This window comes from Phaseolus vulgaris, chromosome 5 (genome assembly GCF_000499845.2).
Source record: "Phaseolus vulgaris cultivar G19833 chromosome 5, P. vulgaris v2.0, whole genome shotgun sequence".
Classification (NCBI taxonomy): Eukaryota; Viridiplantae; Streptophyta; class Magnoliopsida; order Fabales; family Fabaceae; genus Phaseolus; species Phaseolus vulgaris.
Window position 1 is genome coordinate 34,113,793 of NC_023755.2, and position 21,706 is coordinate 34,135,498.

The window sequence follows — 21,706 nt, forward strand, 5'->3', positions numbered from 1 at the left end:
TGCGACGGTCCCTGGTCGACGGCGTGCGGTGGTTGCTGGGCTGGTGCGAGGCGTCTACAGGTCCGGTGCGGCCGACGACGGTGATTGCAGAGGTGGTGGCTCGCGACAGCGGAGTTGTTGGCTCGTGTGGTGGTGCGGTGCGGTCGCTATTCAGTGTGTCTTGCGGAAGTTCTTGGCGGCAACTTGTTAGCCTTTTAAAATGGCGGAGGGCTCTGCGGGTTTCCTCATTCCATGGACTTGTTTGATGGATCGACAAGTATATCCTGATAATAAAGTATCTATGTCCGGTCAAAGGAAAACTTTTGCTCAGGCTTTGGAAAATACATGAGACATTCCTTTGTCCCAACTACCTACCCCTTGTATTAAGGGTGACATGATTGTTGTCCGGATTGATGAGGCAGATTACTTGGCTGGTCTTGAGGATTGCAAAACCCATCTCCATGGTCGGGTTATTCTATCTAAGGGGGATAAACCTCTTACACACCTGGATTTAACTAAAAAGTTGCAACCGGTGTGGAAAGCTCTTGGACCATGGAAAGCAATTCCTCTTGGAAAGGGTTTCTATGAATTTGAGTTTGCTTCTATAGAGGACATGCGATGGGCCCTCGGGATGGGTTCCCTGAAGTTATCTCCTGGTTTATTGAGACTGTTTGCCTGGACAAAAGACTTTGTCCCAGCTACCATGAGGAGTACCAAAGCTCAGACCTGGGTTAGAATTTACCATTTGCCCTTGGAGTATTGGAAACCAAGGACAATATTTTCCATCGTCAGAGGCCTTGGTACTCCTTTGTCTTTGGATGAGCATACTATGAGAAAGAATAGGGGTATGTTTGCTAGAGTGCTGGTGGATATTGATATGTTGTCCCCTCTCCCTGATCACCTCTTGGTTGAACGTCCAGACTTTGCTTTTGTAGCTGGTGTGGAATATGAATGGCTCCCTCCATTTTGCTCTCATTGTAAGATGATTGGGCACGAGCTTGCTCAGTGTCGGGTGATCCATGACCAGGGTCGTGTTCCGGGGCCTAAACATAAACCTTCTCAGAAGATACCTTTTGATGAACAAGAACAAGGGAGGACCACGATTACAAACCAACGTAAAGAATATCGGGAAAAAGTTCTGCAGACGAAGCTCTTAGAAGGTCCCATTGATAATTTGAAAGTTGATGCTACTGGTGGGGTTATTGTAGGGTCACCCTTGGGTCACCTTGTTGATAAAACAGATGGACGAGAGGATGATTTTGCAGATATGCCTCCTCTTGAGGATGCTTCAGACCATGATAGGTCCTCACCCAAGCAGGGGTTGTCCACTCCCACTTTGGACTCACTTGCTGTTATGCAAGCTAAGGACTCAGAGTCACATTCAACGACTCTTATTGATGATCATCATGTGGAGGCCTCTGTTCCTGTGATTGTCCCATCTCCGTTGCGTACTACCTCTCCTCGGAGGGTTAAATCACATGCAGATACTAATCCTAATGTGGAGGTCTCTGCTATTGTGACTGTACCATCTCAGTCGCCTCATACCTCCCCTCGGAAGGCTAAATATATTGGGGATGTTAAAGCAATATCGTTGGTCCTTCAAAATCACTTTTCCTCTCTTGATGGTTTGGAAACTACAGATGTGGGAGGTGATTCTCATATTGGAGCATCAACTATTTCGCCTACCATTGTTGGAATTAATTCTGATCATATTGAAAAGCAAGTTGTTTCAAAATTTTGGGCTGACTCTAATGACATGGAGGAGGATGGCAGTGATGACGGGGAGGAAACAGTTCGCACTAAAAGAAAACCAGGGAGACCACCTAAGGGGGCTGGTAAATCCAGGAAAACTGCTAAGACAGTTCTCTCTACAACGTCGCAATGTAGGTCTCTTCATTTTTTTGGAATGTCAGAGGATTGGAAAACCACAAAACTGTGGAGATGTTGCTTAGTTTACTTAACCTACATAAACCTCTCCTGGTTTTTCTTGCTGAACCCATGATACCGTACACTAATGCTTTCGACGTACTTTTCAAATCTGTTAATATGCATTTGGTGGCTACGTCTCCTATTGTTAATAAAGTTGCTAAGCTTTGGTGTTTGTCGGTTCCTAATCTTGTCCAAAATTTCTTGGTTAATGATCAATTTATCTATGTAACCTGTCTTCTGCAGGATAAAAGTTTTAGCTTTGCAGGTGTTTATGGTGCTAACACATATTTGTCTAGACGATTTTTGTGGAGGAATCTTAGTTTCTTCACAGGGTCTTGGTGTATTCTGGGAGATTTTAATGCTATGCTCTCGGCGGATGACTGTAAAGGGAGGGTGGCTCCTAATCAGGTTTCTTGTAATGAATTCCTGGACTGGATTAATACTAATGATCTTTCTTGTATGCCTTTTACAGGATCTTGTTATACTTGGTGTAACGGAAGGAGAGGGTTGCATAGAATTCACAGAAGACTGGATAGGGCTTTATGTAATGGAGTGTGTCTGGATGAATGGGATTCTTGTACTTATCAGGTTCTTGTTAAAAATTGCTCTGATCATTCCCCTATTCTTGCTAGTCTTGCTAGTAATTCTTTGTGGAAGGTTAGCAATTTTCGTTTCTTTTCTATGTGGCTTCAGGACACTTCGTGTATGAAGGTTATTCATGATTCTTAGGCTAATAAGGTTGTTGGGTGTCCTATGTTTATCTTGCAACATAAGTTAAAAAGGTTGAAACTTGAGCTCCGAGACTGGAATAAAAATTCTTTTGGCAATGTTCACAATGCAGTTCTTCATAAGCAGGGTATCCTCCTTGGTATTCAAAAAAACTTAGAGACTGCTAGTTTGTCTGATAGTGATGGGCTTCTCTGTCAAGAAAAGATTGCTAAGGAGGAGCTTGATCATGCTCTTTACTGTCAATATTTGTTTTGGAAAGAAAGGGCTAAGATGTTATGGTTCAAGGATGGAGATCGAAATACCGCTTTTTTCCATGCTGTGGTCAAAAGGAGAAATAATTCTAGTGGGATTCATCGTCTACGGATTGATAATGAGGTTACGGAGGATCCTAAAATCATTGAGGATCATATTTTGGAATTTTATAAAAATCTTTATGCTGAGTCTATTTCTAATGTTATGGATACTGATCATATGGAAGATTTTATTGGTACTTATATTCCTGCGATGGTTTCCTCTGAGGAGAATATGATGTTGATTAAATGTCCTGATTTTTCTGAAATCAAGAATGCTGTTTTTAATCTTAACGGTAATAGTGCTCCTGGTCCTGATGGTTTTGGTGGTGTTTTCTATCATTCTTGCTGGGAAATTATTGGGTCAGATGTTTGTAATGTTGTTCAACAGTTCTATAAACAAAATTGGGTTCTCCCTGGAATGAACAGTAATGTGGTATCTCTTATTCCTAAGATTCCGGGTGCTGATTCCATTAAAGATTACAGGCCAATTGCTGTTGCTAATTTCAAATTTAAAATTATTTCCAAGATACTAGCGGATAGGCTTGCTCTTGTGGTTGCTAGAATCATTTCTCCTAATCAATATGGGTTTGTGCAGGGTAGACAGATTCAGGATTGCATTGGTATTGCTTCTGAAGCTATTAACATGCTTTCTAAAAAGGTTAGAGGAGGTAATGTGGCTTACAAAGTTGATATTCATAAAGCTTTTGACACTCTGAGTTGGAAGTTCTTATTATTAGTTTTGAAACGCTTTGGTTTTCACCCCTCGTTTGTCAGTTGGATTAGTACAATTCTCTGTTCAGCTATGCTTTCTATCAGAATAAGTGGTAGTTTGGTGGGTTTTTTTCCCTGCAGTCGAGGTGTAAGACAAGGTGATCCATTGTCTCCTTTACTTTTCTGTCTTGCAGAGGAAGTTCTTAGTAGAGGTATCTCTAAGCTTGTGAATGATAAGAAGATTTTAAATATGGCTAGTCCGAAAGGTTATATCACTCCCTCTCATATTTTGTATGCTGATGACATTTTTATTTTTTGTAGGGGGGATATTAAGTCTCTTCGAAATTTAAGTTCTTTTCTTAAAACATATGGTGATTTTTCTGGTCAATATATTAATAACTCTAAAAGTAGTTTTTTCACCATGGATAATTCTCCAAGATTTGTCACCAAAATTCAAAGTATTCTTTCTTGTAGTCACGGTTGTTTGCCTTTCAATTATTTAGGAGTGCCTATCTTTGTTGGTGCTCCAAAGTGTCGATTTCTTCAACCTTTGGCTGATAAAGTCAAATTAAAGCTAGCATCTTGGAAAGGTAAATCTCTTAGCATGATGGGTCGAATCTAGCTGGTGAATACAGTGATTACTGGATTTCTAGCTTATAGTTTTAATATGTATAAATGGCCTGTTTCACTTATTAAGCAAGTTTAGCAATGGTGCCGGAATTTTATCTGGACTGGTGATATTATGAAAAAAGGTATCGCTACCATTAATTGGGCGAAAATTTGTTCACCGCTTGAGGATGGAGGCTTGAATATTATTAATCTTCATCATGAAAATAATGCATATCTTCTTAAGCTTGCTTGGAACTTTGCTTATAGCAACAAACCTTGGTCTTTACTCTTGAAAGCCAGAGTTTTTAAATCAAAATACAAGTTTAGAATGGTTTATAGATCCTCCTCTCTTTGGCCTGGAATTAAGCAATTTTATTCTATCATACTTGATTATACTTCTTGGACTGTTGGTACAGGTTCTTTTATTAATTTCTGGAATGATAAATGGTGTTCTACTACTACTTTAGCAAATATTGCAGGGTTATCTGATGGGGCTAGCATTCTGGATACAGTCTCTCAATTTTGGTCAGGTTATGATTGGAATATTCCCTTATCTTTACAACAGATGCCGCAGGTTTTTAATCATATTATGGTTAGAAAGAAACAAGATATTCCTAATTGGACTCTTGATGAGTCTGGTCGTTTCACTCTTAAATCAGCTAGGACTTTTTTCTTGAAACCAAGAGTTCCATGTGGTTGGGGTAAGTTCATTTGGTCTTCATCTATTCCTCCTTCCAAAACTCTAGTACTCTGGAAAATTTTTCATGGGCGACTTCCTACAGATCAACATATTCAGAATAAGGGTTTGCATATATGTTCTATGTGTACGCTTTGTGAAAAGCATGAAGAATCTATTCAACATCTATTTTTTGAATGTTCTAATGCATTACATATTTGGAGTTGGGTTCGACAGATTTTTCTTACTTCTCATTTCTCTAATAAGGATGATCTTCTTTCTTTTATTAAGAGTGATGGTAGTCCTTTGGTTAAATTGATTAAGCTTGCTGTGACAACCTTTTCTATATGGATGATATGGCGTATGAGGAATTGTGCTAGATTTCAGGATAAGATTGAGGTTTCTAAGGCTATTTCGGTAATCAAAGATTTAACTTGTCTAGTGGGAAATTCTTCTAAAGCTTCAATGAAGAATGATATGTTGGATTTCAACGTGATTAAGTTTTTTGGTATTAAGACTCGTAGTGGGAAAGTTCTTCGTCCTCTTCCTGTTAGATGGGAATTTCCTTCACCAGGCTGGGTTAAAATTAACACGGATGGGGCTGCTAGGGGGTATCCTGGTCTTGCTACTTGTGGAGGTATTTTTCGTGGGAGTATGGGAGAATTTATTGGTACTTTTTCAGGGTTTCTTGAAGTTCAGACTGCTTTGGTTGCTGAGTTTTATGGAGTTATACATGCTATGGAGGAAGCTCAAAAGATGGGACTTACTAATGTTTGGCTTGAATGTGATTCTGTCTTGGTTTGTGCTGCGTTTACTACTAGAAACTAATGTTCCGTGGATGCTTCGTAATCGATGAAATACTTGTCTTAATTACTGTGGAACAATCAAGTTTAGGGTTACTCATATTTTTCGTGAGGGGAATGCATGTGCTGATAAGTTGGCTAATTTAGGGTTCATTCATAGATAATCATTTCATTGGTATAATAGACTTCCATCTAGTTTGTTCTTAGAATTCTTTATGAATAGGTATAGTCTACCTATGTATCGTTTTTGTTAACATGTGGGTTTTGGTCTAGTCCCCCCATATTTTTGTATTTTCTTTCTTTTTCTTTTTTTTAATAATACTTTTTTCATGTGATGACATATGATTGTTGTTACTTGAGATGTCAGCGTAGCTGAGATGTCAATTTGCATAGTCATGAAAACTTTTATAAAAAAAAAAATAGAATATGTTAGAATAGATGTTTAAGGAAAGTTTAAGTTTATAAGTAATTGGATGGTTGATTGTATTTTGAATTATTTTTAATGGTGTAAAATGTAAGATTACAAATTTAATCTTGTGTTTAAAAAAAAATGAAAAAAAAATATGAGTTATTTTTGTGTAGATTTTAGTTAAATAAAATAATGTAAAATTAAAATTATAAATAAATTAATTAAATATTGATAAAATTTAAAAAAGAATTATTATTAATTTGCTTAGTATAAATAAGTATATACTTTTGTTTTATATTAAAATTTTATTTTATTATTCATTTTATTAATAAATATTATTTAATTTTATTAATAGTATAATTAAATATTTATATTAGTTAAATTTATGTATTTAACTAATTTTAATATTATTTATGATTATTTTTCAGTATGAAATGAATTCTGAATAATATAACAAAAATTGGATAACTATATTAATATTTCTAATTTCGAATAATATATGAAATTAATTCTAATTAATAAAAAAAAATTATATTAATATTTCTAATTTAAAATAATGTATGAAATAAATTCTAAATAATAAAATAAAAATTGGATAACTATATTAATATTTCTAATTTCAAATAATGTATTAATACTTATAATTTAAAATAATGTATCAAAACAAAACTTATATTTTATCATCTTCTTTTTTATGAAAATATAATAATAAATTACATAAAGTGGGTAACAATTTTTAAAGTAGGAATAATTAATTAATATAACTATTCAATTACAAATCATTTGCTTCTTTTATTTAAATATGGTAATTAATTTAAATTATAAGAAATTTCTGCACATAAATATAACTTTAAATTAAATTATGTAATATAATCTTTTATATTATAACAAATCAAACAAAAATGATTAAAAAATTTGAAACTAAAAAATCTAGAAGAAAAAAATATAACATAATCGATTATGGTTTTCCTTAAAATATAATCACAATGGATTATCCATGGTTTTTAACAACATAATTGATTATGTTTTATCTTCAAAAACAATCATAATTGATTATGTATACATTTATAACAGCATAATCGATTATGCTTCCATTAACACACAACATAATTGATTATGCTCGGAAAATAAAAAAAGTAATTGATTATGAATTATTTTTTATGGATTAATTGATTATGATACATGTGTTTTCATATGGTTAATCAATTATGTTGCTTTAAATATGTAAAAACATACCTCACTTTCTTTTAAGATATGTGTGCATGCAGAGAGCTCAAAGAAAGTCAACGTATGATCAAGTACTGTGTAACAAAATTGAATTTTGGTAGGGCAAAAATGTAATCTTCATAGTGTCCACGTGGCTTTCTCTTTAGTGCTTTATTATGCTTCGTTCATCTCCGTTGAGGTGAGAAGAAACCCTCAACCCTCATCCATCCATTTCCACGCCGCCACATCCCTCCACATTCACAAAAACAAACACGAGATGAACCCTCACTTCCGTCTTCATCAACTGTGCACCTCCAGAAACAAAGATAGTGTAAAAGTTTATTAGAGGGTATGTATTTATTACCCAACCTTTAACCATGTTGCTTTGCAAGAACAAATTATATTGGATCCCTGAAGCTTAATTGGATTTTGACAACCTCAAACAAGTTATGGCTCAGACATCGATCGTGGCTTTACTAGCTTATTCTCTCCCTTTCATCCTGAAAACTAATGTGTCAAGTCTTGCCATAAGTGTTGTGTTGATGCAAAATCATTATCATATAGTATTTTTTAGAAAATCATTTTGCCAACAAAAAAACCACTCACCTATGTCCATGCTCTTTCCAATACCACGATAGTGCGTAAATGACTCCAATACCTTTTAGGACACCCTATTGTTATACTCATATATCACCGAAGTCTTAAAATACATGTTAATAAGCAACATAGAATATAAGCCCGAAACAAATACTATTAAGTTTAAGACTTAGAAGCTTAAAATGTAACTTGCAAAAACAAAAAAAAAGATCCTATTCTTTTTTTTTCACTAGTTTTCCATTCACGACCTTACAAAGGTCCAATGCAGAAATATTCATATAAGGGAAAAATGATAAAAAAAAATATGGCCTTAAATCGAGTAGGCACAATTTTTATACCATAATTTATTCATGACTTTTTGCTAGAGAAACCTTTTTTCCTTATCTATTCGGCTTGAGACTAGGGGGCTATGTATCAGTAGTTTGTTTGATCTCCTATTAGTAAGAAATGTAACCTATCTAAAGTCAATTATAAGGCCTATTAATTATTAACCTTCTTTATCTCGTCTACTCAGTTTGAGGTTGTGGGGTTGTATACTGGCAGTTGGTATGATATTCAATAGGTAATGTAAGTTATCTAAAGTCAGTCATAGGACCTATTAATTATTAATAAGAGATATTCAATAAAACTACCCTAAATCTTAGCTAAAAATAAAGATATATCTATTAGTAGTACTTGAAATAAGTTGAGACATACAAACTTGAAAGATTAGATACTATTAATTAAGATTTAAAGGATAAAGATTAGATAACAGACCATTAATTAGGGTTTATATAATATATCTCTCACTATAGACAAGGGGACCCAACTTGAATATTCTAATTTGAGGTCATTTAAACCTTGAACCAGAACAATTAAGAACTCATTTTCTTTCAAAGATATAGATCAACCAAGACAAACCTTTCAAAACAATATTATTGATTGGATTCCTCACCATACCATTAGTTGACCGTGTGAGTTATGCCAAGACCATTAATTGATTAAAATCCAATTTTTATTGTACATGTTTTTTTATCGACAATGAAAAATGTCAAGATATCAAATTCTTTGGTGTTCATTATCATTTACCAACAAATGAATTATGAAACAAAACCTCTTTGGATATTTCTCTAATCCATTCTTGCCTTTACTGTAATTTAGGAAGATCTCTTGTTGGATTTCATCATGGGCTTGCCTATTTTCCATGCCTTTTTCGTTATTTTAGTTGTGGTTTGCTTCTTTAAGCAAGCCTTAAGTATGAGTCTTAGTGGTCTAAGTTCTTAGTTTGACACAATGGTCATGCAATACCTCCATGTACACCACTACCAATTTTACACTTTATGAAGTCACCTATGATCAACCTTTTCATTTTTTTCCTCACTACATATTGGACACGTCTTTTGGGAAGTGTTTCATTCTTTCTTTCTTCACAGAATTCATTCATAACTTGCTTTTAAAACACTTAGCCAAAGATTAAAAGTCAATAAAACCACATACTATCACTTCAAAAAAAAATAGATTTACCTACAGAATAAATCTATAGGTAACAACAAAATCTTGTAGTTAAATCAACATTACCCACTGATTACTCACAAAATAAATTCATAGGTAATGTAGGCGTAAGTAATTTACCTACGGATTATTAATTCACGGATAACAACGGTCCATAGGTAAAACCCATGAATAACAGTCCATAGGTAATACCTACCAACTGTAGTCTGTTGGTAAAATCTACACACACGTTACCCACCAACTCTATTTCATGGGTAAATTAGTAGGTAATTCTACAGACATCAAAATGTCAGTTAATGTGTTTAAATGAATGTCTTTTTTACACCTGTATAGTATTCAATATCCAACACACGTTCAACATATGAAATAATCCAACATATACTAATTGGAAAATCCATTACCAAACATCATTCAATACACCTAACATAAATAAAACACACATTTAATTTCAATTCAAACATAACATAATTGAAGTCTCATTATATAAAATATCTCAAAAATAACATAATTCAAAAGTCGAGTCAACTTGAAATATATATATAAACTCCGAACAAACTTGAAACATAACTAAAGATCCATAATTCAAAAGTCTAGTGAAATTCAAATATATGAGGGTATCCATAAATTTAAGTTTATGTATCTACATACATTCTTTTATCTTCTCCAATAACTAACTATGTACACTATAATATTCTTTTAGAAAACAATGCCTCGACTTCTAAAGCATAACAAATAATTAATTATATTGTCATTTTAAGTTTTATGACATTTGCACTTGTCTGACACAACCTCCATATCTTTTTATTCCTCACCAAAAGAATTTTTCCCTCAAATGCATTTGTCTATAAATCAACACCTAACTATAACTAAACAAAAAAAAAATGGACTGCATTTCTTAGCTTATCAAGGACCATCTAGATTTTAAACACATAACATAGGATAAATTTGGTTGATTGATATTGTAACTAGTTGGATTTAACAACTAACACAATTGATTCTAAACGTAATCGTTTTATCATGAAGGTTACAACTGACTTTTCCCAATTCTCATGTGCCCCGATCAAAAACACAATGTTCAACAACCAGGGTATTGAACCTGTGATTCACCCTCCAAAGTGATGGATGATCATTTGATTCCAAAGTTACAGGTGACCACATAAAAGTTGATCATATTTTCTAGCCACTGTGAAAATTAACCTCCCACCATCTCCATTAACCAACCAACTTAACACCTGAAATATGCATTCACACAAAAGCACAATAAATTTTGCAAATTTTTTGCAACAAAATACTCTAAAATTTTGGATTTTTTATGCCATATAAACTAGAAGTAAAATTATAAAATTAAAAAATGAAAGTAAACCACAACAAACTAAGCTAATATAAACGGATTCACCAAGAGTGTTAATATTATTTAAAAAGGAATATACTTCTCCATTATCAACCACAACTATTGCAATCATGTCCTTCTTGATTCAATACCAACTTCTTTTCCAACTTCTTTGCCAATTTCATGTAGTCCATCTGCCATTTCAATTTTTCTTTCTACAGGATACAATCATACAACTTTGTATAAGACATTGAGCAAACATTAGAGATGTTACCCCAAAAAGCCTAAAAGTTAGCATTTCGGTGATTTAAGTTTTCAAAAAAATGAGACATAAAGGTTTTGCACGAATACAAAGTAATGAAACAAAGACAACCTATATACAAAAATGCATACATCTTATGAACAAGTTATATAAAGTTTGGTCAACAACAATAATTGAAAGTAGTTAGTATACCAAAATGCAGGTACCCAAGTCAAATGAGTCCACACTACATCGCGCACTTTTGCCATTGTTCAAGGCCACATTGAACACATCTCACACCAAGAATCACTACATGTTCAAACATGGATTGGATGATAAAACTGAAACGGAGAAAGAAAAACTAAAAAATGTTTGATTCAAATCAAACAATCTTACCTCTGACGGTAAGGTTTGACTCACCAATGGATGCGAAAGTTATTCTCTACTACTTCACTATTATAATTTTTACAGTTAGGGTTGGATGCGAAAATTGTGTGCTCTCAAATGGGGAAGATTCACTCTTAGATTTCGCATTTGTGATTTGGGTTTTGATTTGGGAACGAGGTTCATTAAGTTGGATTTGGAAACCAAATAAGCTTTGTGATTTTGCTTTTGGATTTAGCAATGAGGTTTAGAGGTGAGCTTCAGAGGTTCATAGGTGTTCTTATTTGGGTTTTTTATTTATTTCAATGCTTTGGGTTTCTAATTCAATTCACATAATGCACTTTCAATTTCTGAAACCAAGACATGTTGAAAATTTTCGAATAAAAAAAGGACACTAGGGAATTTTCTTTTTAATTTTACCATGGCTTAAATTATATTACCCAAGTCTTATCTTTTTCCACCAATCTTTATTGGTGAGTAACTATATTTCTTCACAAGTTTTTTCTGAGCTTACTTCTTTTTGGTCTAGAATGATATTACCTACAAACAGTGGGTAAATTAAATTTACATACGAAAAAAGTTGGTGGTAATCATCTATGGGTAATCCAATTTTGTAGTGTAATGCATAATGCTATCATTTGCAATATTTTGTAGGGGATTGAATTTATTTAATGTTTTTTCCCTTATAAAATAGCTAATGCTACTACCCTACTCACCACAAATTGTCCAAATATTTTTATGATACATTTGAAGACATTGGGTTTGTTGCATGTTATTTTAAGTGGGTGGCACTTTAGTTCACTATACTACCTTAATGCATTACGTCTTATATGAGACTTGTAATTTTTTTTATTTTTTTATTTTTTTCTGGATTCAATACTAGAAAATTATTAAATAAAAACTAATTTAGAGAATAAAAATAATTAGTTATTATATTGACTAAATTACATATTAGTTTAGAAACTTAAAAAAATAATTGGTTTCTAAATTAGTTTCTATTATTGATAAATAGTTTTTAAATTGGTATCTAATTAGCTACTAATGTTTTAACTACCAATTATTTAAATTTTAAATTTGGTAGCAAAAATCTTGATAGCTAATTAGATACCAATTTAGAAACTATTTATCAATAGAAACTAATTTAGAAATCAATAATTTTTTTAGTTTCTAAAATAATATCTAATTTAGTCAATATAGTAACTAATTATTTTTTGTCTCTAAAATTGGTTTTTATTTAATGATTTATTTTAGTGATTGTTGTGTATTTTTATGATTACAAAGGCAATATGTCCTATATTGCTTAGTTTTATCACTTTGGAATGGTTGATGCTAAAATTCTCCATATATCTTGAAAGTGAATGGCAAAGAGAATATGTTTTGGGGACATGAAATTGTGGGTCTTTTTGAACTTTTTATGTCCATTTCAGTTTAAAATCTTGTTGATTTCCCATATCATTTTTACCATTTGTTGCATCTATTTATTTTCTCTTTACTTTTGGTTAATATAAATACTTGAAAACGTATATTCACTCATTATCTTCTTATTTTACTAGTTTTTTGTAGTCTTCTATGTACTATTCTAGAAGTTTTTGTCTACTTTGGAAAACTTTTACAACATATATCATGACAAAATCACTCTGTTCATGTTCCAACATTCACTGCATTGATTAATTGTCCCTTAAGTATCATTTATTTGACAATAGCATTACCATTATACAATTGAATTAACCAAAGAAAATATATTGTTTTATATGATGCTATTCAAAGTTCCATGATTTACCTGAACCAAAATAAAATGAAGCTACACATTGCGAATGCTTATTCTTATAAATTCATGGTCACCAACACATTTTTATTATTTCATTCAAAAGTTGACATGGCGTGCAAATTCTTTGTTAAATAATAATTAAGAGTTTGATAAAGGATTTATTATCACGGTTAGGATACAATTCGCAGAATGAAGCTTTAAAAGTAATAATATCAGACTGAAATTTATTCAAGATAGTTTTGGTTGAATGAGCTTCTTTTCCATATATTGTGAATATTGAATAATTTTCCTACTTAAAAAAATTATTAAATAAAAACTAATTTTAGAAACAAAAAATTATTACATTTTAAATTAACTAAATTAGATATTATTTTAGAAACTAACAAAATTATTAGTATCTTAATTAGTTTATATTATTGATAAATAGTTTTTAAATTGGTATCTAATTAACTAACAAAATTATAGTTACCCATTATTTAGATTCTAAAGTTGGTATCTAAAACATTGGTATTTAACTAGATACCAATTTAAAAATTATTTATCAATAATAAAAACTAATTTAGATATTCAATAATTATTTTAATTTCTAAATAATATTTAATTTTCTCACACTACAAGAAAATCATCAAATAGAAACCAGTTTTTAGAAACCAAAATAATTAGTTGCAATAGTAACTAAATTAGAGACCATTTTAGAAACTAAAACAAAAATTGGTTTCTAAATTAGTTTCTATTATTTTCTATTATGGTTAAATAGTTTCTAAATTGGTATCTAATTAGCAGCAAAGGTTTTATCTACCAATTATTTAGTTTCTAAATTGAGTCTCTAAAACCTTGGTTGCTAATTAGAGACCAATTAAGAAACTATTTAATATTAATAGAAAATAATAGAAACTAATGTAGAAACCAATTTTTGTTTTAGTTTCCAAAATAGTCTCTAATTTAGTTACTATTGCAACTAATTATTTTGGTCTCTAACAATTGGTTTCTATTTCATGATTTTCTTGTAGTGTCAATATAGCAACATAGAGTTTTATGAAACTGTTTGATTGAAAGTAATTAAGTATGCAGCTATACATGTCTCGTTTGCTTCATGTAGTATAAACTTACAGCATAAAAGTTGTGTTTGTATTAAAGGTTATCATTTTTATAAACAACATTCGTTTCGTAGATATAGTGGATTATAAGATTTACTTGTAACTAATTTTTTTTATTAAATAATAATTAAATTTAAATATAAAAAATAATTAATCACTATATTGACTAAATTAAATATTATTTTAATAATTTTGATATTTAAGTAATTTTTATTATTAATAAAAATTTATAGTTATTTTTAAATTAATATCTATGTGAAGATTTTAAATATCAAATAAATAATTATTAAATAACTAAATTAATATCTAAATTTATAATAATTAATTATTTTAATTTCTAATGAATTTATAGATAATTATTTGCTTCCACTATTTTGTCCCGAGGTTATAAAGAATACCAGACCAAACATTCTTAGAGTAAAAAAAACGTAAGATTGATTAAGGATTTTTTGGAGGCCTAAATAATAGTTTTTTATTGACTAAAATTAACTTAAACATTAATTAAAAACAAGATTTTAAAGAAGCTTATAAAAAATTACTTCTATAAATTAAATTTTTTATAAACTATAATAAATTTTGTAAAAGAATTCAATAAATATTACAAATTGAAGTTGTTTCAAACATATTGTACCGGTCGGCTCCGGACGACCGCATGGTTCGAATTAAAATTATCTAATTAATTAACGTGATTACGCGTGGGACAAACGGTTACAATCCCCACTGAACAACAAACACACGTGAGCATTCCCTGGATTTTCGGGAACATCCCCTAGATCCCAGGAAACCATCTAACACGACCCAAAAACCACAAAACACGTCGCGAACCACTAACGACCCAGAGGGCCCAAGCCCAAGGGGAACATACAAAAGAAGAGAAAGAAAGAGAGAAAGGTATGTTTTTTAGATTGATGAAGGATTCTCACTGAGAGAGATTACTGACTTGAGCGTCGGAGCACAATCGCAGGTACCCCCACCGGCCGACCGAGGCACGCGAGGAAGAAGGAAACTCGAAGGACAGGACAATCAAGAGTGGAGCAGACACCTTGTATCGACGTGGACCAGCATTATTCAGCCCCCAATATCCATACAGGTACACATATATCTAGACATTCTTTTAAAATCAAAGTTCTGAACTAAAATTTGTTAATAAAATTAGAAATTCTACTTTCAAGATATTATTCACTATGGCACTTTGTCAATAATTTCTAAAAGATGTCCAAACAAATTAAAAGAGGAAAATAATTATAAACATAAATTCTTAAATTTGTATTATAAAGAAGGTGGAAAACTTGTTAACTAAGCGGTTGTTACAGTGAATTTATGATATGAAGTGTTTAACCCTAAGGAGATTTTGAATATTTAAAAACAACGACATCACGGCACGGAGGACTGTATAGTGGGACCACGTTCAGTTATCCTTAGGTCGCTGGTTCGAATCCGGCACCTCTGATTCGTTTTGTCTGATGGATCATGTTGTCCTTTTCCCCCCCTCCCAATTAACATCAAATTTCTTTTCCATTAAAACACAACAAAAATTACAGAAGGTCCCATCTGGACCTTAAATGCAGTGGCTCGATCATTTGTGTAGACGCTGCTATTCATGACTTATCATTATCACCGTCTACTCGAAAAGATAACTTTTTGGCCTTAGCCTGTACATCTTCACACTGAAGATGACTACTCAAAATTAAAGTTTGGGTGGTCCTTTTACATGCAATTGGATACGTACTAAGAAATATTAGAACTACCTTGAAAAGTTAAATTAGACAATAGTATTTGAAAACTGTCTCTTTGAGGAAACAGTGTTTGAGGCAGTTATTAACAGTAGGAATGGGATCCTATGATACTATATATGCTACGTTAATGTTATAGTTAGCCTTACCTTATATGCATATGTTTATGTTGCAAATAATCAGAAAAATATTATTGTTAGAACTGGGTAATAATAAGAGAGGGATTTTCATACAACCACTTCTTTTTCTAATACCCATAGCTCTGAGCAGAAACAAGTTAAAGCTGCATAAAAGAGAAACAATAGGAAAGAGACAAATTTGTCTCATGCAAGAAGGACAGCGTACAATTTTTTTTTCCCTTTTGCCTTTCATGTGATCCAACGTATTAAGCTCCATAACAAGGTTGCCAGAAATAATTCTCAAAAAGCAGCCGTTTTCTCTAGTTGTCTTTTGCAGATGAATTTCAACCCCATGAGTAAGAGATGAAATTCCTTTCTGCCTCATCTTTGGACCACTGAATTAAGCAATTGGAATCCATCCCATGGTAGGTCCAAACTTGCCTCTCATGAAGTGTGTTTAAGGCAGACTTGCATCCATTCCAATATGATCCCTCATTTCACAGGGGACCCAAGCTGTCGCAAAGACACAGCTGTTTCCTTTCCATGTGAGAACTAGCATACCTTCTTCTCTTTTCATCCCCCACCCACTAGCATGCTCATCTAGCAAACCTTTAACTTCCCTAACAGTTTCATCACAAAATGGAACACTGAGGTAACCCACATTTTTCATTCTTTGGGACATTTGCACCCCACACTCCAACCTCTCTATTCTTTGGTGCCCTTCAAAGCTTATGATGTTCTCAATCTTCTGGCCTATGTCGGATTCAAACTCTGTCCTCTGACCACTATCTTTAGGCAAAAAGGTCTCCAATGCGTCAAAGGGTATCCAAAGATGGTTGAAGCATGTGGTGATTCTTGATGTGAGACTAGATACACTAAGATCACAATCCTCGTCAACCAAGAGAACAATCCGGGGGTTAAGACCTTTTATTAGATTCAAAAAGGCATCCCTAAGTGAAAGACTTTGGCGGCTTCCCTTTCTATCATCAGACAAATAGCGTAGCCAATTTTGGCAATTTATGACCAAGGCTTCATCTTCCCTGAGATTTAGCGTAGCAGGATTCAAGAGACTTAACATTGCTTCAAAATGAAAGCTAGTTGATTCATCGCTCAATTCCGCAGGTGTTAAAGGTCCTGTGTTTCCTATAACATTGAATTCAAAAGGGACATCTCTGAACTTGGCGAAATTTCCTAAACGTAAACCAACCTCATGTATTGATACATTGACCAAGGGGGGTACATGTGGTCTACAAAATGGAACCGTGATTCTAAGTGAAGGAGGTCCTTCAGGACTTTTCGCTAATCCATCTATAAAAGTAGGCCATTGCATACAATGGGTTATACTAAAATCTAGAACATGTACCCTTTGGTACCCCGTTATTGCTTTGTAAATTTCATTATTGGATGCGCAATACCCAAATCTATGCCAAGGAATGAGATCCACATACCCGGCTAGCTCTGTCACGCTCATCAGCCTCCTTTGAATGGTGTTGCTTCCTTTGAAACTCATGGCAGTAGGGCAAATTCTTGAAGCCCTAGAGATTAATGCCCTTAGAAACCACGAGGTGAGCCTTTGGTTGGTGTCCCCCACAGGGGAAGCAACGTTGTTGAGCACCCACATGACCTGTTGAGCCAAGGTGATGTCGTTGCTCTCCAAAGCGCTGGCACAGTGGAGCAAGAGCTTCTCAATACAAGCTCCATCCAGGCTTCCGAGACACCCTTTGAGTGCTCCCGAGAGAGGGTTGTGAGGTGTGTTAAAGAGAGTAGTAGGGTTTTGAAAGGAAATGGACGTGCCCTTCAGCTCAGCTTTCATGTGGCTATGTGAGGACGTGACTTGCATGGAGTCTAAAGTAGAGTGAAATGAGAAACAGTGGAGAAGTGGTTGAAGACTAAGGTAGGGTTCTATTCTATTTTGCTAGATAAAGATGGTGTAACTAATCAGTTCGAAATGGAAAGGTGTAGAGAGGCAAAACGGAGGGAACCTAGATTTGGTAGCTATATTCACTTTGTGTGAATTCTTGAAACATATTTATAGCAAAAGAAGGGTCTATCATAATGAAGGGTTAGATCAAGATACATATATAACTGGGTTAGGTCCACTAGAGAGATTAATTACCTAACTAGTGTTTGAATGAAACGGGAAAGAGAAACAATTTCTTTTCTGAAATTATATTGATTAGTTGTGACTGGTGTATTTCAAATTAATTAACGTAAAAAAGTATTCACAGTTAAACAGGATTGCCTAAAAGGAAAAACGCATGTCTGAAATGCAGAATAGAGTACAGCACTCTGTGGATTTTAAAATTAGTATATGATTTAAAAATCATTTAGCTGGCATAAACCAGTGGCATGATTGGTGAATTATGAGTTGAGTATGGGAGAGGTAGTGAAAGCTTTGGGTGTAGTAATATAAAGTTGAGAGAAGAATTTTCAGGTACGTCTCTTGCTCAGAATATATATTGTTGTATCTTTCGTTTCCCTTTGGGATAAATATTGGAAAAGTAATGGCGCATGCATTGGTAAGTTTGGAGTGATGAAAAGATGGTGTAAGGCTAATTTGGCTTCTTCTTCATTTATTTTGAATTAGGTTAATTTGTTTCGTAGTAATGATTATGCTTATTATAACGAAAATAAAAGAGAGGATGATGAATAGGTTAAAAAGGGTATACTAGCCGGCCCACTCTTGTCGAATTCGTTTTCATGGAAATGGCTATTTTAAAGAAGATCCCATATATGTGTTTACTGCAACAAATCTGAATTTGTTCTTGCCTTCATTCCCTGACTCTTACATAATGCATATAATTAATACACGCAGTATATTAAATATAACTGAGTTCTGCCATGGCATGCCAAAACTAAAGACAAACCAGAACACTTCCTATAAGACACATTCTTTCGGTCACTTTTATATACCCTTTTTTCTTCCCACCGATTATATATATGTTTCCCTTCTTCTTTGAACATATCCACTTGTAATGAGTAAAATAACAACACTTACTTATTCCAGATTTTGTTCTTTTCTATATAATTCAAGCAAGTAAGTTTCAGTATGCCATAATGCATGCCCTTCTTACCAATTTTTTAAATTTACTATGCCCTACAATTAACATACCTCTTGACATTATTTTAAATTTACTATGTGTTACGATTAACATATGCACTTAAACAATAAAATATTTGAATTTTTTGTCTTGATTAAATAACTTATAAAATAAGTCTTATTTGGTTATTGACATAATTGTCCGGAAAAGAATTAAAAATATTCTTTAATAATATCACTACGAAAAAATTATTAAATAATAACTAAGTTTAAAAACCAAGAATAATTAGACAATGTATTAACTAAATTAGATACTAATTTAGAGATTAAAAAATTATTTATATTTAAAGTGTTTTCTATTATTAATAAAATAATTTTTAAATTAGTATCTAAATTAATTACATAAAAAATTAATAAAGACTAATTTAGAATTTAAAGTAGTAAGTCGCTAAAATCTTGATAACTAAGAGTTGGATACCAATTTAAAAATTATTTATTAATTTTTATTAATAATAAAAAATACTTTAAATAACAATAATTTTTTTAGTTAATAAAATGGTCTCTAATTTAGTCAAAGTAACTAATTATTTTTATCTTTAAAATTAATTTTTATTTAATAAATTTTTTAGTGTATTTTCTTCTATCCACTTTGTATGTTAATTATTAAAGAAAAACTCGCAAAATAAGTTAGGTTATGACAAAAGAAAAGTCTGATATAAATTGAACCATACTACTTTAAATCTAGTTAGTTTGCCTCGTGATCTAATTGGACTGAGGTCGACCAATATGTTATAAATCGATCTGTTTTATAAAATAATAATTATAATCTAAAATAGAAATATTAAAAATATATTTTATTACAACATATACATGTATTACTACAATTAAAATTGCTTTTAGAAACAAATTTATTAATTTCTAAAATGATAAAAACTAATCTAATTAAAAACTAATTTAAAATTTAATAATAATAAGTAGCAAAACTATTAGTAACTAATGATATATACTAATTTATACTCTAATACAAATACCAAGTTAGATATTATGATTGAGAAACCAATTTAATTATTATTAAATGAAAATCAGTTTAGTAATTAAATATAGACAAACTCTTTAATCATCAATTATGTAGAAATTAATTTAATGATCAATTATGTAGAAATTAATTTAACAACCAATTTTATTAAAATCCATTTAATGATTAAATATAAAGAAACTTATTTTGTAATCAAATATATAAATATCAAAAGATGGTTTCTATATTATCAAGAAACTCATTTTATAATCAAATATATAAACATCAAAAGGTTTCTATATTATAAGAAACTCATTTTATAATCAAATATATAAATATCAAAAGATGGTTTCGTATCTAAATAATGATAATATTATGTTGTACCACCTCTTCCAAAAATATATTTAAAATTGATAGTTTCAATTCTTCTCCATATTTTGAAAATTTAATATTTAATAAATATTTAATTTTGATCCTTATATTTGCTTTGTTATTTTTAAATTAACATTGCTGAAATGTTAATTTTAAAGTTGTATAATTACTGGATATTGAAAGTTATATAGTTGAAAAAGATAATGTTATGTTTCTTTATTTTTTATAATAAAAAATTAAATAAAATTAAACAACATTTCTAATAAGTGTACACTTAGATAATTTTGTTTATATTATATATTATTACGCCAAAAAAAAATAAATGGGCTAGTGGGTTAGTTAGCAAATTTTGTATTTCAAGGTTGTCCTAAATAGTTTGAAAACAAACACCAAGAATCACATCAATTTCAAATTGAATTAATCCTACGTTATATGAATTAAGTTGAAGTAAACGCTGTAGAATGCCTATATGTTACTTCAAGTGATCCATAACTAAAGACAAAATACTATTTGGCGGTGGGGGATAGGTTCAGTGCCATGTAACGAGGCTTAAACACATAAATAATTATCAATCTACTATTATTTCCTTGTTTGCCACATTCTGCTTTCTAAATTTGTCAATCTAATATTTCCTCTCTTCTATGTAAAACCCAACAACAAAGAACCACAACAAAATCATAGCAATAGACTTATGGAGTTATATTCTTGATGATGAGTTTAAAAATAAAAATATATGATAAAGAATAAATTTAAAATTAAATGATATAAAAAAATATTAAAATAATAATATTAAGAGTGGTAATGTGATTATATAAAAAATATGAGTTTTCAGAATATTATTATAAAAAAATTCCACGACCAACTATAACACAAGCAAAAACAATACAAATAAAAGAAGGATAATTCTAAAACCTAATTGAAGCAACTTTGGAACTAGCCACCAATACAACAATTTTTTTGTTTTAGGTAATGCTGAGAAGTCATTCAAAAACCATTGTCTAAAACAATAATAGGTAACGATTTTAAGTTATTGAATATACACTATATTTTATTTATCTTTTACTTAAATTATACAACACAAACATTTCCTATTCATTTTAAGCAACAATTTATAAAACATCAATTATCAATTATAAACAACACTTATTAAAATGTGAGTATTTTAAGCAATATTT

At 31.7% G+C, this 21,706-nt stretch overlaps 2 protein-coding genes across 2 annotated transcripts; one reads left to right on the plus strand and one right to left on the minus strand.

Annotated features, from left to right (window-relative positions):
• The first annotated feature begins 373 nt into the window (after nucleotides 1-373).
• Nucleotides 374-12,049, plus strand: LOC137834360 (uncharacterized). The gene is made up of 6 exons (XM_068642418.1): nucleotides 374-1,862; nucleotides 2,750-3,167; nucleotides 3,231-3,550; nucleotides 3,836-3,907; nucleotides 4,730-4,951; nucleotides 12,042-12,049. Exons 1-6 carry the CDS (start codon nucleotides 374-376, stop codon nucleotides 12,047-12,049), a joined length of 2,529 nt encoding a protein of 842 aa, XP_068498519.1.
• A 4,160-nt stretch (nucleotides 12,050-16,209) lies between these two features.
• Nucleotides 16,210-18,618, minus strand: LOC137835521 (scarecrow-like protein 32). Its single transcript, XM_068644060.1, has one exon. The coding sequence runs from the start codon at nucleotides 17,942-17,944 to the stop codon at nucleotides 16,562-16,564; it is 1,383 nt and encodes a 460-aa protein (XP_068500161.1). The 5' UTR covers nucleotides 17,945-18,618; the 3' UTR covers nucleotides 16,210-16,561.
• Between the last annotated feature and the right edge of the window lie 3,088 nt (nucleotides 18,619-21,706).